This window comes from Mustela putorius, unplaced genomic scaffold (assembly GCF_011764305.1).
Source record: "Mustela putorius furo isolate JIRA1106 unplaced genomic scaffold, ASM1176430v1.1 tig00001584_pilon_pilon_pilon, whole genome shotgun sequence".
NCBI classification, from domain to species: Eukaryota; Metazoa; Chordata; class Mammalia; order Carnivora; family Mustelidae; genus Mustela; species Mustela putorius.
In genome coordinates, this window is record NW_025421806.1 from 241,750 (window position 1) to 258,839 (window position 17,090).

The following is a 17,090-nucleotide window of genomic DNA, read 5'->3' on the forward strand; positions in this document are numbered from 1 at the left end:
TAAGTGAATCTCATTACTGTATCTCCGTGGAAGGCAGTGTTTATATCTCTTTCCACCTATCTGTAAGCTTGAGGCCACACAGACCAGGAGGTATTCCTCCCTGCTTCCCACAATGTCTTTTAAAGATGTCACCTTGCCCTTTTCCTCCTATTAAGCCACGGTCCCCTTGATACACTTCTGATTCCCCATCACCCAAAGCCTGTAATATCAAAGCTCTCCATTCTCAAGCCATAACCAGAATCTGCCCTCCCTAAGCTCAGAGTGCTTCACAGATATATTTCTAGTACAGGTAGGGGAGTTAATGGAGATTCCTCTGTCTAAGCCACTCTTCCTAAAAAGGTTCCCTGTGTCCCTAAACATTGTTTTCTGGGGACAGGTCACCAGATAGTTATAAAGGAGAGAGCCAAGACATCAGGCCGATATAGAGTGGGCTGAGTAAAGATCAAGTGGAGGCAAAGACACTGCCTATGAGTAGACACCTTTAGTCCCAGGCTCTGTAGCCCTTACAGACAACTGAACACTATCTACAGATTAAGTCACCATATAAGCTTCCCTAAGACACATAAAAGTCTTTGACACTACACCTGCCTTGTGAAACAGTAGGGCTTTGTGATGCAGTCTGGTGACCTGGTTCCATCATCTATGAGGCGGAGATGACAAGGCATAGCACTGGAAGTCATTAGGCACCAGGACACTGAATGTCTAGATATAGGAGTGGTTGGTCTCCTCATGCTAATGAGGTTTAGACCATGTTGAGCCATAATGTGGTTCTGTGGGATTTCAAGTATCCCTTATATACCTATGGCTTCATCTTCATTATTCTTCTAATTATCTGGCAAGTAACAAGGAGTTATTGTGGATTGAGGTTGGAACCTAAAAGGATCTGCTGCCAGGTAGAGAAATACTATGACCATGATTAAACTAATTATACTTTAGATAAGAAGCTTTTAAGATCTCAGAGTCTCTCCTTTTATCACCCCCCCTAATTTTTATATCATGCATTCAGTAACTCTTATATGTTACTTCTCAGAGACTAGAAATAATTCTTTTCCAGGCCACGCTACAGTGTATACTAGTTGAAAAATAAAGAACCTTTCAATCTGGTTTGGGTTGGGATCTAGATGAAATGGAATCTACATCCTGGATCTCTGACTACCTCCCAATAAGTCCAATTTTTCTGGCTGGTGGTTTCTATAGACATTTGTTAACAGAAAATCTTTGGCTATTACACCTACACACCCTTTAATCTGTTCTACTTTTTCTCTTGCTTCATCATAAACTTCATGCATAACTTCTCCTGGAAAATAAATGAGAGGTATTGAGTATGGGAAAGCCTTAAAATAAATAAAAAACAAGCAGATAAGGGAAACTTTAAGGTAAAAAGAAATGGGTATGGAAAGAAAAGTTAGGGAAGTAAATAAAATATAGACACATAGAAAGGGATTAGGAAATGTGTATTAGCTTTGTCATGTTTTAAACATGAAAAAAAAATGGTGTCCCAGCTTCATACTTTAACATTTTGTCTTTAAGCGTCACCGAAGAGTCAAGATAAGAGATGCAGCAACAAGAGGTAAGATCTCCATCTCTGTTCTGACTCCCCTCACTATGGACAATATTCCCCTAACTCCTGTCCTTCTATGACCCCTGAAACAAGTAGCCAGGTACTCTAACCACTGAAGGCTCCTATTGCCCCAGCTGACAAATTCTCCCAGAAGACTTTCTTGGGTGGGAAATCAGAGCCTAGGAATGTCCCAAAATTCTCTACCTTACACCTGTCCCTGGGAATGAAGAATGAGGAAGTAGGACAGAAGCCTTTTTTTTTTGTTTTATAGTTTTACCACCCTGTGGAAGTCACCTCATGTCTCAGTCCATGATCCAGGAAATGGGAGTCTCATGATCCTGCCTCACTCACAGTGTGGTTGTGATGATCAAGTGAAATTGGGTCCAGGACAGCATGTTGCAATGGATTAAGTTGTACACAGACATGCCTTAGAGCATTGACTCTTGGGGTTTTCAACCTCCTCTTACTCAAGGCCTCCAGCTTCCTACAGGATATCCCTGCATCCTCTCATTTCTTGTAACACTGTCCTGGTTTTTCAGCTAGGAGATTTTGCCAGGAAGAAGCTGAGAAACCATGGGAGCTGCTCTCTGTCATGAAAAGGTGATCCCTTCTTTGTGGTCTCCAAACCCTCAGCCTGGCCTGTGATGATTTCTCTGCTTGGCCTGGGGCAGGGAGGAGAAGAGGGATAATGTCTGGGAGGGAGTCAGACACAGTGGATGGTGAAGACTGGTTGAGAGGGTTGCCAGGGCAGAGGGGGATCAGGTGTCTCAGGTAGGAGGAGTCTCCCAGTTCTGCTCTGGCTAGGTTCACAGTGGTCCTGAAATTCAGGATTTCACTACTATGTGATTCACTGAAGATGCTACATGAGTTTGCACTCAGCCACAGACAAGTTATCCAGTCAAGAGAATAGGCAAATGCCTGCACAAATAAATGACCATGCCATGTTCCCTTTACAGTTACAGCTATTCAAGGGCAGACCCCTGGGAACCTGCTGATATTGTTTTGTCTTCAGGGAGGCCAACTCCTGGGACAGCCCTCAGAAACGAGCCTGTCATCCTCTTAAAAGCTCCAGGAATGGGACTGGCTCTCAAGAGATGCTATGTATAGGATCTAGGACACTCCATAATCCCCAGAATGTGGAGTTCCCACAAAGACCTCATTTTCCACAGTTTAGGAATATGAATGCCAGACTATGGCCTTCTTAATCCCAGATGAGTCTGACTCTTCGTTTCCCTGGTAATGTTCCTGGTGATGCCCCATCAGCTAACCATTGGCTGCCCACTTCTGCCTTGTTCCTTTTTCCTGGTTCAGCTTCTCAACATAGATCAACAGAGAATGTACCCCACCTCCTAGTCTCTCGTGGCCCTGCATTTCCATGGATTGTCTGAGACCTTGCCCAACAAGCTCCAGACCCTCAGCCCAGCCCAGCCAACATAACTTAACTATAGCATTTTCCTAGGAGGAAAAGAGGGGTGGATAAATACCCTGGGGGTATAGGCCCAAAGGCTCCCAGGACTAGGTGTGGGTGGACCAAATCTCCAGGCCACGCTCAAAGAGGCAGGTGTTGGGGTGCCTGGGTGGCTCAGTCGGTTAAGCGTTCCACTCTTGCTGTCAGCTTGGGTCTTAATCTCAGGGTTCTGAGTTTGAGCCCTGCTCTGGGCTCCATGTAAGGAGACTATTTAAAAAAGCAAACAAGCCAAACAAACAAACAAAGAGGCCGGTGTCACTCCATCCATAACTGTTGTCCTCTTCCCTCCCAGCCAGGGCTGGCTTCCTCAGGAGGGAAGTGTGAGGCGGGTCCTGTGTGCAGATACCTGCTGCGAAATCTGCAATGCCATGGCTCTGGAAATTCAGCAGCTGTTGGTGGGTGAGAACACCCTGATCTCTCCCCCTTCATCGGGACCATTGCAGGATTCCTCTTGCCTAGAGATTGTGTCTATGCCTACTGTGTCTTTTGACCAGAGTCTGCAGCAACACTCCTTACACTCCAAAGCACTTGCACTTCGATCTACAACCCCCCCAGTGTTGCAATTAGTGGATCAGAAATCCTTAACACAGTCGATTGTCCCGTCAGCTGGTACAGTCAAGATCCATGATTGCTGGACTGAACATCTCCAGCTGGGGCAGGGATTTCAAATACAGGAGGTGCCCACGGACCCAGAGACTTTATGTTGTTCAAGACTTGAGGAGCCCAGGGTTCTAGTGAACCGGCAGGAGATGGTGCAGAGTAGCCCCACCCTTGACTGTGGAAATCAAAGGCTACAGCCCTTGAATTCCCAGGTCTCTCTGCAGACCCTGAACGGAGAAATCACTACCCTGACACACCCTATGGCCTTGCATGTGGTTACTGTCCTCCCTGCCCACCTGCCATTCCTCAGTCCTGAAGTACTGAGACTTCTTGAGGTACATGTGAAAAAATGGATGCATTTCCAGAGGTGGGGGCTACCCAGACGTGTGGAGGAGTCCCTGAGGCAGCTTATGCCAAATCCGCCATTGTGTTACCAACCTGTAAACAACCAACCAGTTTCTTTCATCCAGAAGAACAATTCTAAGTTCCCTATTGAAAAATTGGGGACCTATTCCTACCAGACCTGGGGTTCATGTATGGCCAGCCAGCCTACCCAGGCCTTCTGGGTTTCTGAATGGTCCATTATGGATCCAGAACAAAGACACCACCACCAGCAAATCCCAAACAATATGGCTGTGGCCTTGCACTCTCCAGGCCTTGAAGACTCAAGTGGTCTCTATGCATTTCCTGGGTACCAGGATCATGACTCAGTGGGCCATCTGCAGCAGAAATACAGCCAGCTATTCTGTGGACTCCCTTCCCTGCACAGTGAATCATTGGTTAACACCTTCCTAGGCTCTCAAAGTTTCTATATGAATGGGAGCATGTCCAAGCATCCCTTAAAGGATCCTTTTCTTTTCAAGGAACTCTCTATTCTCCCTCTGTTACCTAAAACTCCACCCCAGTCAACCACACCCTCCTCCCCATCCTCCCCAAATTGGGTCATTCCATCTGACTACCAACAACCTCAAATAAGTGTCCCATTTCTGACCCTGGCCGAGTGTGATGCCTTGGAGTGGCACCTGCTGCAGAGGCAGCTCCAGCTTCAGTGGGGCTTACCAGCTGTTTTCCAGAGACCTCAGCACACCCAGAACCCCATGCAATATAGGCCATGTGGCAAAGCCCAGTCTCCTGAGACAGTGAAAACTTCCTGGCCAGTGAAGCCCATCACAGTCTTCACTAGGGAATTAGTCTTCTTCCCAGAGCATGCCCGGAGGCTGCTAGAATTCCACCTCCAGCGTCAGTTAATTCACCATCGCTGGGGCCTGCCCCAAAAGATCCAGGAATCCATCCAGTTACTTCTGTCCCCCACTGATCAGTCAACTCTGTCCTGGAGCAGCACAGCCCTAGCCAACATGCATGATCCCCAACCTACAGCCATAGAAGTCACTGAGGACGATGACCCATTCTCACCCATCACAGACCCAGTGTCAATCCCCATGCCACACTTGTTTGAGCAGGCCAAGGCAATATTGCAGAGCCACATCAACTCCAAATGTGGGCAGATTCAGCAGGGCAAGGTCCCTGCTCGTGTATATAGCTCTTGGCAGTGCATAATTCCTGGGGGCCTGCAAGAGGCTCCCTTCACTTGCATCCCAGAAAACAAGCCCTTGGAGCTACAGGCAGCAACTGACCCTGCCCTACAGCAGAAAGCTATGCCCTGGATACCAATGGCCCTTGACCAACAGCAACAGGCCTCACCAGATGCTGTCCCTGAACACCCTAAGCTGCCCCAAGCCCTGTCCGAGGGAGCCATTGAGAAACTGGAGACAACATTGCGGCACAAGTACCTGGCCTTCTTGTCAGGGCTGCCAGCTCTTTATTATGTGGCTCTCTCTAGGGCCATGGCACCGGCAATCTCTACCCAAGCTGTAATCACAGGAATGGTGCCTGGACCTGGTGAATTCCCAACTGAACCTCTGACTCAGATGATCTCATCTGAAGAGCAGTCTCTGAGTCCTGGACCAAGCTTTCAAGATGCCAATGAGACTTGTGCAGACATTGAAGATGAGCTCCAGGTTGAAGAGCAGGTGGAAGAAATGATCAAGATGGTGAATTTAGAAAGCCAGGCAGAGGCCTCTGGGCCCTATACACTCAAGAAACCCATCTTAGCCAAACTAAATTTCCATCTAAGAAAGAAGATCCTAGAGATACAACTTGGAATTCCCATAAAGGCTAGGCTGTCCAGAGAACAAACTGTAGCAAACTCAGACAACACATCCACACAGGATTCTCTAGAGAGTCTAGAGAACCTAGGAGAAACATTGCTCCAGGATCTCCCCATCCCACCAGACACTCCTCGTGTCCCAGATCCAGAATGGCTCCACCTTAAAGAACAGCTGGCCCTTGAGTTAAAGGCAGTGCAGCAGAACCAGAAGCAACCTAGTTCAAGAGAAGTATCTCATGGTTCTGCCCACTGGGCCTCTAAGATATCACAACCCAGTGGGGACATGACAGAGGCCCAGGTGCTTTGTGTTCAGTTGGAGGCCAGTGTGAACAGCCCCAGCCTGGAGGAGCCCTGGAGTCCTGAGTCCCAAAGCCCTGGCCACAGCAAGGACTCAGCCCATGTCCCCATGCTGGCAGAAAAGAGAGAGGACCCAGGGAAACCCAAATTGGCAGGGGACCATGGAGAAGGGGATGCAGGGTTTGCACACTCCTCCACAAGAGACATAAGCCACCCTGATGAAGCCCAGACGCCAAAAGGGATGCTTCTGAACAGGACACCTCACAGCCCCTGGCGACGGAGCCGTAGCTTTCATCTTGATGCTCCCTGTGAACACAGTACCCGACATCACCCTCAGATTAAGCTTCCAGAGCCACCTCCAGGAATCCCTGGGGTGAAGGTACCTGAGAAGAATGACCCGCACAGCAGTCAAACCAAGCTTAATGTATTCCTCAAACCAGCAAGGATTCCTAAGAATGCCCAGCCTGTGGTGCCCCAGGCATCACAGGGCCAGCTTTTCCTGGGCCAACTCGTTCAGGGTAAGCCTTTGCAGGGCCAAACTTTGAAAGGTCAGGTTTTGCAGGGACAGGTGATGCCAGTCCACACTCACAAGAGGCCCAGCCTTCCAGAATCAGGCTTGAGAAGTAAGATGAAATCCTTTCTTCACTGTTTTAACTCCAAGGCAAAAGGCAAAGTGCATGAGGAATCCATGTCCCCTACAGCTGGGAAAGGGGCCAACACCAGAAAAGAAAATGCAGAAAAGGGCCTGGCTCCAGCCAAAATTTCCATGGGGCAAACCAAGACAGAGAGGACAAGAGGGGACTCCAAGGCCCAATCTTCCCCCACTGAGAAGCAGGAGGGCCTGGCCTTCTTGGATGGTCCCCATTCCCCTGACAGTAAGCTCCGGCACCGCTCCCGCTCTCACCAGCTCCATTCTGCCTCAGTCCTGGGCCACCCCCGCCACTGCCCTCGGCACTGTCCTCGAGTGGCTTGTGCTACACAACCAGGGAATGTACCCTAGATCTTACCTCCCACCTCAGAGAGAAACGTTGGTCTGCTCAAGAAGACCCAACACAATCAAAAGTCATTGTAGGCTCTTATCTGTGTCCCTTGAAGAAGATTGCTACTGTCATTTTCATTTATGGTGCAGGTGGGGCAGAGTGCCACCCAAAATACACTCTATGTCTCTAAGCAAAGCACTGTCTGTCTCCTCCTTCTCTCCACTGTGGTGTGTTAAGGGAAGGCATGAGGGGAGGCTGAAGTGTCCTTCCCATATAGAGAAGGAACTTTAATCCACTCTTAAGCTGGGTCAGCTTTCCACACAACTCCTCCTGGCCCACCCTGGACTATGGATAAAGGGGCTTAGGCAGAGAAGGAAGGTAAGGTAAATAAAGGTCAGGCTTGAATTCTATAATGGCTTCCCACTGGTGTCTTTAGCCCCAGAGGAGCAATGTGGACTTGAGGATAGTAGTGATGAGGAGGATTGGCCACGAATCCCACAGGCAGAATCACTCATGATTTCCATAGAGGCCCACAGTCTGCGGGGGAGGTTTTTAGAGGAGTGCCATAGTGCTCCAACCTTGAGGAGGTATGTTGTGTTTATCAAAAACATGTAGCTAACATGACAGCATGTCAAAAGCAAATGATAGAAATCTCCCCCTCCTCTGCTCCCTGTTGGTTATTGGCAAGACCTTTCTGGAGAGCTCATCTGGAAAGCTGCTCTAACTCTCTTGCCTATATCCTGCCCACTGCCTTCCAGCTGCATGGACTCTTGGAATGAAGATCAGAGTAGGTCATGAAAAGGGACATTTCCCCCACTTCCAAGGGCAGGCAGGGAGAGAATCAGGGAGGGGGAGCATGTAGATGGGAGATCAGAATACCTGGGACAGAGGCTGACTGTTCCTGACCAGGGTATGATAAGGAAGCAAAGCTAATTTACTTTGCACTCAAAAGAGCCTGGAGCCAGGAAGGCAACCCAAGATTCAAGTGTTTTGGGGGGAAGTAGGTGAGTAAATCTGAGCTTCAATCTATTTGTTTTTAGTGTGATTAAGAGTGACTGGCTAAGTGCTGAAGCTTCTGGGAAAGAACCATAAACACGAGTGGTTTTCCAAACACATCCAGTCTTGTGCTTGTGCTATGAGTTATTTGTATACCATCTACAAGTGCGACCCTTCTCTATTTTCCTTCTTTCCACCAGTCTTGCCTTCCTGAATATACACACATAAGTGTATTATGTTCATTTTTATATGTTCATGTATGTTGTATGGTGTTTAAATCAGCTGTATCCTCTCCCAGGATCTGCCTGGTATCTTCCCCTCAGAGGATGACTCTTCTCTCCCCAGCCAAATTAGTCTGCCCACTCCCGCCTTTGATGCCTGTCATCTTTCCCCATTTCTTATATCCCCCTATATTTCAGAAAACACCAGAACCATTCACTTTGACTCTCAAAACAAACAAAACAGAAACAAACAAAAAAACTTTTAGGCTTTTGTAGTGTGCTGTTCCCTTAAAAGTCACGGAAAATGGACAGGGATCCAGAATTTAATGCCACACATGAGGCTCCAAAGCAGATAAGCTGCTCAGAACTGAACAGGGACTGTGGTCCTTTCAATTTTTCTGAAATGTGCAATAATTGGCTATTTCATAGTAATATCTGTTTCTCATTAATGGAAAGATGACATGAAGTTCTCTGAAACCCCTGGAATGTAATGGAGAAACCATCTCAGGCAAGCTGAGATCTGACCATATCTTGTCTATACAGTCCCTCACAAACTAAATGAAGTCCCTCATACAGACCTGTTTTATGAGGACTCTCCAAGAGCTTGCCATACTAAGGCAATATTAGAACTCTTTCCCACTTCCACTTCAGTCAACCTACTCTCCCACCTTCACCCCCAGCACCACTAGCAGCCTCTGTAGCCCTGGCCACAAAGTGAATCTCTTAACGGTGGCCATCAGACTCATATATTCTCTGACCTCCCAAGGAGGTGTGATTGTATCTGTCCTACCTTTCCCCATTAACTGGGTTGGGGCAGGCATGGTGTCCTTGGAAGGAAGACTGGAATCTGGCCCTTAAGGAGGCTACAGCGAAACAGCATACCTGAAAGTTGTGCTTATTCCACTCAATATAAGGTTAAGTATGAATAAAAGATTTGGGTCACCATGAGAGGCCTGGGTGGCTCAGTGGGTTAAGCATCTGCCTTTGGCTCAGGTCATGATCCCAGGGTCCCAAGATCCAGCCTCACATTGAGCCCCGCATCACATCGCATCTGGCTCTCTGCTCAGCAGGGAGCCTGCTTCCCTTCCTCTCTCTGCCTGCCTGTCTGCCTACTTGTGACTCTTGTCAGGCAAATAAAATCTTAAAAAAAAAAAGGTTTAGGTCACCTTCAGAAGGAGACTTCTGACTAAAATGACCAGAGAATGACTTCAGAGAAAGATGACAAGCATGAATAAAGGGCAGCAAAACTACAACACAAGAAAAACATTACAAAATCCTTGAGCATGTTTTTACAATTTTCACGCCAAATGTGTGACCCTTGGACAGGATGCAGATTTTAAGGTCAAAGTCACAAGAATGGAATGTGAAAAAAATCAGAGTTAGAATCCTAACTCTGACATTTGGCAAGTTTCTGAGTCCCAATTCCTTTATCTGGAAAGGGGGACAACTGTACATCCATATCCCAAACCTCAATTACTGCTAATATACTGGTGATTCCCAAAGTCACTTTGTTGTTCTAGTCTTTCCTCTGAGCTCCAACTATATAGCCAGTCAATAGATAGGAAGAAGCTCCATCTTGCTCCAAACACAATGCAGATTGATTCAAAGTTTCTAAACATCATCTACCCCACCAAACTGCTTTCTAATGTCATGGAATGGTATCACTATACATCCACTTTATTTGCTTGGACCATACATCAAGTCAGTCACTGGGTTCTAATTTTGATATCTTTGACATCTCTCAGATTTGCCTCTGCTTTGAGTTCAGTATCACATCCTTTCTTTCCTAAAAAAAATTACAGTAGTATCTCATATTCCCAGGGCTTATAATAGGGGCTGGCATATGGTAATACCTTAATAGACTTGACTCTAAAGTCTGGTCTGAGGAAGCAGATAAATTATTACATCAATGTGATAAGTACTATGGTCTATGAGCTCCTGCCACAGGAGTAAGTACTCAACTGATGAGAACCTTAGGGTAACATAAAAGGTTCACAATAAAAATGACCTTGAGAGGTATCTTGCATTTGACAATTAAAATATTTGTGTACTTAATATGTGCCAGGAACTATGCCAGACAAAATAATCACCAAGACACAGGCCTTGCCTTCAAGGAGATCATTACTCTATGGGGTAGTCTCATGCCTCCGAACTGTCTAATCAACATATACAGAAATGCCTGGGTAGCTCAGTTGGTTAAGCATATGCTTTTGGCTCAGTTCATGATCCCAGGGTCCAGGGATCGAGTCCCACATTAGGCTCCCTGCTCAGTAAGGAGCCTGCTTCTCCCTTTCCTCCTGCAGTTCCCCCTACTTGTGCTGTCTGTCAAATAAACAAGTCTTAATAAAAATTAAAAATTAAAAAATAAGCACAAAAACATGATGGTCCTCAGAGAGAGATGACTGATTAGATTGACTGACTAATTGATTGATGTACATGAAACCATGAGACTAGAAAAGATCACCAAAGGAATCAGTGAAATTAAGGAAGAACTAAGGACTGGGCTTTGGAATATTCTAACAGTAATAAATTGGAGGAAAAAAGTGATATAAGAGAGGAGACTGAGAATCTGTAGCCAGGGAGGAAGGAAAAGCAGAAGAGTATGGTATATCATAACCAAGAGGAGAAAAGTATTGCAAGGAGATATATGCAACTGTGTCAAAAGTTGCAAATTGGCCAAAGAAAATGAGGACTCAGAATTGACCATTAGATTCAGCAACACAGATCACTTATGGCATTGAAAATAGTTTGGTGAATGGTGGACATTAAGGCATGACTGGAATGTATTCAAGAAAGAATGGAAGCAGAATAACTGCTGATAGCAAGTGTAGTCATTCTTTCAAGGAAGTTTGTTTCATAGAAGTGCAGAAAAATGTGCAGGAAATAGCAGTAGAAGGAAGAGGGACCCAGAGATGATTTTTTTTAAAAGGTGAGTGACATCAGGGATATCTGTGTGTCTCAGTCGTTTAAGTATCTTGACTTTGGCTCAGGTCATGATCTCGGGATCTTGGGATTGGGAGTCTTCACATGGGGCTCCACATTCAGGGGGGAGTCTGCTTCCTCTCCCCCTCCCTCTGCTCTTTTCCCTGCTCGAGCCCTCTCTTTCTCACAAATAAATCTTAAAAAGGGGGAGGGGGAGGTTTATGACATCAATGACAACAAAAAAGTCTGATTTAATGGCCAAATTATGGAAACTGCGCAAGTGTCCATCAACTGACAAATGGATAAAGAAGATATGGAATATATGGAACTAGAGAATATTATGCAAAGGAAAATTAAAGAAAAACACCATGTGATTTCACTCATTTGTGGAATTTAAGAGACAAAACAAGCAAAAGGAAAAAAGAGACAGAGGGGCAAACCAAGAAACAGAATCTTATTTTTTTTTATTAGCATATAATGTATTTTTGTTTCAAGCATCCAGGTCTGTGATTCTTACACAATCCACAATGCTTACCATAGCACATACCCTCCCCAGTGTCCATCACCTAGCCACCCCATCCCTCCCACCCACCTCTACTCCAGCAACCCTCAGTCTGTTTCCTGAGATTGAGTCTCTTATGGTTTGTCTCCTTCTCTGGTTTTGTCTTGTTTCATTTTTTCCTCTCTTTCCCTATATGAAATTCCACGTATCACTGAGATCCTATAATTGTCTTTCTCTGATTGACTTATTTCGTTTAACATAATATCCTCTAGCTCCACCCACATCATTGCAAACGGCAAAATTTCAATTTTTTGATGGCTGCACAATATCCCACTGTGTATATATACCACATCTTCTTTATCCATTCATCTGTTGATGGATATCTAGGCTCTTTCCATAGTTTGGCTATTGTGGACATGCCCCTTTGGATTACTAAATGAGGTGCACATGCCCCTTTGGATTACTAAATTTGGATCTTTGGGGTAAATACCCGTAGTGCAATTGCTAGGTTGTAGGGCAGCTCTATTTTCAACTTTTTGAGGAACCTCCACACTGTTTTCCAGAGTGGCTGCACCAGTTTGCATTCCTACCAACAGGGTAGGAGGGCTCCCCTAACAAACAGACTCTTAACTATTAAGAATAAAGTGATTGTTACCAGAGGAGGTGGGAGGGGATGGGTTAAATAGGTGATGGGGATTAAGGAGTAGACTTGTGATGAGCACTGGGTGTTGTATAGAAGTGTTGAATCACTATATTGTATATCTGAAAATCATATTATACTGTATGTTAACTAACTGAAATTTAAATAAAAACCTAAATAGATTAAAATAAAATAAAATAAAAATGGGCAGAGGAACTAATTAGACTATTTTTCCAAACAAGACATTTGAATGTCAAACAGGTGCCTGAGGAGATGTTCAACATCACTAATCATCAGGGAAATGCAAGTCAAAACCACAATGAGATGTCATCTCACACCTGTTACAATGGCGATACTCAAGAAGACAAGAGATGAATGCTGGTGAGGATGCAGAGAAAAGTAAACATTTGCGTACTATTGGTGGGAATTTAAATTGGTGCAGCCACTGTGGAAAACAGTAAGGGGAAAAAAATGAGAGACATAACATGTTGGATGTTGACTGAAATGATGCAATCAGGAGGGACAGATGGATAAGGGAGAGCAAGAAAAGAACTACTGGAGTAATGAGGCAGTGTAGAAGTAGGGGATAGGACCAAATGCACATGTCCTAAAGATGACTTTGTCTAAAAGGACCACAAGAAAGATTCCCTCATGTGTTGTGCCTGGGTGGCTCAGTCGATTATGCATCTGCCTTCAGCTCAGGTCGTGATCCCAGAGTCCTGAGATCAAGCCCAGCTTCAGCTTCCCTCAGTAGGGAGCCTACTTCTCCTTCTCCCTCTGCCCCTCACCCCAGCTTATGCACTGTGTCTGTCTTGTGCTCTCTCAAATAAAATCTAGAAAGAGAGAGGAAGGAAGGAGGGTTGGAAGGAAGGAAAGAGAGAAAGAAGGCAGAGAGGGAGGGAGGAAGATTCCCTCACATGTAACAAAGTGTAAGCAAAGGCCCAAAAGGATAAGGAAAGAGCAAGGAAGAGACCATGGCTGGGGATGGAGAGAGGGGTATGAAATATCAAAACCAAAAAACTGGAAGTAGAGATGGATTCTGGAAGTTACCATGGCAAATAACTATTAGAGTCTATGGAGTAGGTATCCAACAGAGAGACCAGGTGGGCATAAAAAGGTGTTTCCACTGCTGATTGTGTGTATAAAGATGCTCTCAGATGACTGGAGAGGGAGAGATTTCGAGAAGTTTTAGATGTGTGGAGCCTAGTACATTAAGTTAGAGACCAAGAGGGCAGGTATTCCATCCTAGTGTTCAGAGATTAGGGATGTTTAGGGGTGGGAGGACAGAACTGGAAGGCAGAAAAAAAAAAATATTGTCCTGGGGTGCCTGGGTGGCTCAGTGGGTTAAAGCCTCTGCCTTCAGCTCAGGTCATGATCCCTGGGATGGAGCTCCACATCTGGCCCTCTGCTCAGCAGGGAGCCTGCTTCCCTTCCTCTCTCTGCCTGCCTCTCTGCCTACTTGTGATCTGTCAAATAAATAAATAAAATCTTTAAAAAATATATTGTCCTGAGTGGATGGGATGGACCTCTGTTTTGGATACCTCACATCTCTCAGAAGGTGAAACCTCTGCATTCCCACTTCTGACCTACTACATAAGAGCCAAGAGCTACAGGAAGTGCATGAAGTGCTGTAGTCTCCCTATGAAATCCAACATCCCATCAAACCAAGAAGTGGTGGCAGGACTCCCTTCCACGATAGGACCCCAGTACTTACCACAAGGTGTCCACTACTAACAGGATGCAGAAAAGTCCGAATCAGAAGAAGCATGAATGTGTCCCTCCTCTGAATGGTGACTCTGTGCCTATTAGATGAGGGCCCAGCCCCTGCTGTGGCCCCCGAGATGAGAAGATACAAGGTTCAGGCTGTTGAGCCAACACCCTCCAGGTGTTTTCCTAAAGCATCCCCAAATATCAAAGGAGATCTTGTGACAGACACATCCTCCCTGTCAGGTGGCAGTTGGGCAGAAAGCCACAGAGCAAGGAGATAAGAGGGGAGCCCAGCATGAAGGGAATGACCCAGAGTGGTCACAGCAGCATCATGTGGGAAGCCAAGGTTAATGTGCACACATCCTGACTTAGGTGGAATGGGTCCTTCCCATGGTCCCCTCAGGCTTTTACCTGTCCCAGAACAGTGTGAGTTCATAGTGCTGACCAAAGTCCTACAACAAAGGGTCAAAAGGCATAAAGATGAGCTGGAACAAACACCTTCAGGATTCTCAGTTTCAGCAAAGCCAAGAGCTGAGAGAAGATAGGGTCAGAGCCTATGATTCACACAGGATGTTGTTGAGAGATGAAGCCTTGTTCATCCCATCCCATTACCCTAGCACAGCCCCCACCCTCCAGCTTTCCCTAGTTTCAACAGAGGTAAAATCAGAATAAAAGGCCTCGTGGAGGATAGAAACTCAAGCATTTACACCTCCAGAGGTGGTGGCAGGTGCTAGGAATATATCAGTGCTTGCTTGGGAACTCTGGAGTACACCTCTGGCCCTCACAAGTAACATGGCATGGTGAAAGGTTCAGACCTTCTGGAGCCCTTCCCGACTTCTGCAGAGGACACCTAAGAATTCTATGGAGAGAATTTCAGGCACCTGACTACCTGCGGTGAAGGAAAGTGGCTTCTCCACAAAATCACTTCTCCTGTCAAACATTGAGTCCTAGAGGATAGAGACCATGACTGCTTCATTTTTGTACCTGCTTACCACAGCCCATCCAGGGAGAACAGTGAACACAGAATGGGAACAGGAGTAAACCCCACAGATGCTACTTTCTGCACCATGTGAGAGGGGCCTGGGCTTCTGCTCCTTCCCAGCCATCCAAAGCCTAATGTTCCACCTGGGTCAGGGGCCCACGGCAGAGGCCAGGTCTGTCACAGAACAAGGAACAAGAGTGGTTACTGCGTCCAACATAGGAAGAGGAAAGAAGAGAAGACAGCCTGGGCTTCAGGTGCAGAGATGAGGAACGAACACGATGCAGGCATGGAAGGTACTGGGGGACACAGAAGACCAGATCCCTGTGGCTCTGGCAGGGCCTGCAGAGGAATGTTCATTCCTATCCCCAGAGATACTGAGGCCAGGACCCTGAATACTTGGTCTGGATGAGAGCATAGGGAGGGAAAGGGGGCCTGGGAAGGGGCCAGAGGGAGATCTCTGTTTCCAGAAGGAGGGGTGGGCTCTGCCAACTGCCCCCCCTTTTCTGCCTTCCCCCTCTCTTCCACTGTAACTTCTCTGGGTCCATGGCCATGCAAGGAGCATGTTGGGGGCTTTCCAGAGTATATCGCTCTCAAGGTCGAGTCTGCTACAGAGGCCACAGGGGCAGGACCCTGGGCAGACAGCTGGTCTTGTGGGAATCCAGACAGCGGGAAGGGAAAGGAAGCCATTCCTTGCGGTAAATGATGCTGGCAGCTGGGGAGTGTCAGGGAAGAGGGGCAGGGTAAAGTGAGAGGCCAGAGCAGAATCCCACACATAGTCAAAGACACATGGACACAGACATTCAGCCACACAGATGCATAAACACAAGGACACAAAGTCAATGTTGCCACTGCAAAACTAATTCAGAGAACCCAGAGACATGTCCAGGAAACACACCTACCTAGACTCAAGAACACCCTGAGTCAGACATGCAGGAGCAGATGCTGGCACAAGCACCATGCAGGCACAAAGACAGTCTCCCCATTGTGTCTGCAAACAGATACAGACCATCTTGCAGACCTACAAACACAAATGCAGTCCAAATTCGTCCCTCAACATTGCTCTCCTCCATAAAGCTCCTAGGTCACCTTAAAGCAGGCCTGTCTTTCCCTCCTCTAAACTCTGCTTTCTGATTTCTGTCTCATTGCTTCTCCTTTAATAAGGGCAGTCTTGGATTCACATGCACACCCTGGTCTCAACAACATGGCCGTGGGCTTTCAAAGGGAAATGACAAGGTCAACAAGTGAGTCCACTGCCCTCTTCAGCAGCCCCATCCCTCACCTATACACCCATCCCCATCCACAGGAGTGTCCCCAGTTTACTGCAGGGTCCTGACCCCCAGCCTCTCAGCAGACACAGACCTAAAGGAAGAATAAACCAGACCTTTCAAGATAATGCTGGTGGGTATTGCCTCCCAAAATCTTTACCTTGCCCTATGCTTACCACTGTCTACCTCGAATCTGTAACCAACTAAATCAATGCTATTCCAAGCAGTTACCTAGCCCTAGATGGCTACACACTGAGAAATGTCTGTGCCTCCACTAGGCCCATGAATATCACACACTTATGACACGATGGATCATCTGCACTCCAGGAGATCAGTAGCCCCTTCATTAACACATGCATAGTCATCAGAGCAGGATGTCCCTGGAGGGCTCAGTGCTCAGCTGTGACCCAAGAGCACCAAATGCCCAGGCCATTTGACCCTTGCTAGACAGAAAAGCCTGCAGGGGCTCAGCCCACTCCAAGCCCTGTTCTGGACTAGCCAAGGCTTTGAGCTCAAATTTCCACCATACCCATCCCTGGCTCCTTCCTGTCAAACAGGGAACATCTGTTGCCCTGGAACTTCACCCAGGCAGGAGTAAATATGCCTCCGACCTGGGGATGAAGGATGTGGGGATTTCCAGACTCTTGCAACAATCATACCTAGGAGCTTTACTTCAAAGCCTGGCTGATGTGCCTCTCCTAGATAGACAGTGAACCCACTGACACTGGGGGAGAATAAGGGTGAATGAGCACACCTCCTCTTCCTCTACTCCTGAAGGGAAT

General features: G+C 46.7%; 1 protein-coding gene across 1 annotated transcript; it reads left to right on the forward strand.

Moving 5' to 3' along the window:
• Positions 1–639: 639 nt before the first annotated feature.
• On the forward strand, positions 640–7,430 carry FAM205A (family with sequence similarity 205 member A). The gene is made up of 4 exons (XM_045087879.1): positions 640–893; positions 1,531–1,570; positions 2,101–2,161; positions 3,322–7,430. The coding sequence occupies exons 1-4, from the start codon at positions 750–752 to the stop codon at positions 7,091–7,093; spliced, it is 4,017 nt and encodes a 1,338-aa protein (XP_044943814.1). The 5' UTR covers positions 640–749; the 3' UTR covers positions 7,094–7,430.
• The last annotated feature ends 9,660 nt before the right edge of the window (positions 7,431–17,090 follow it).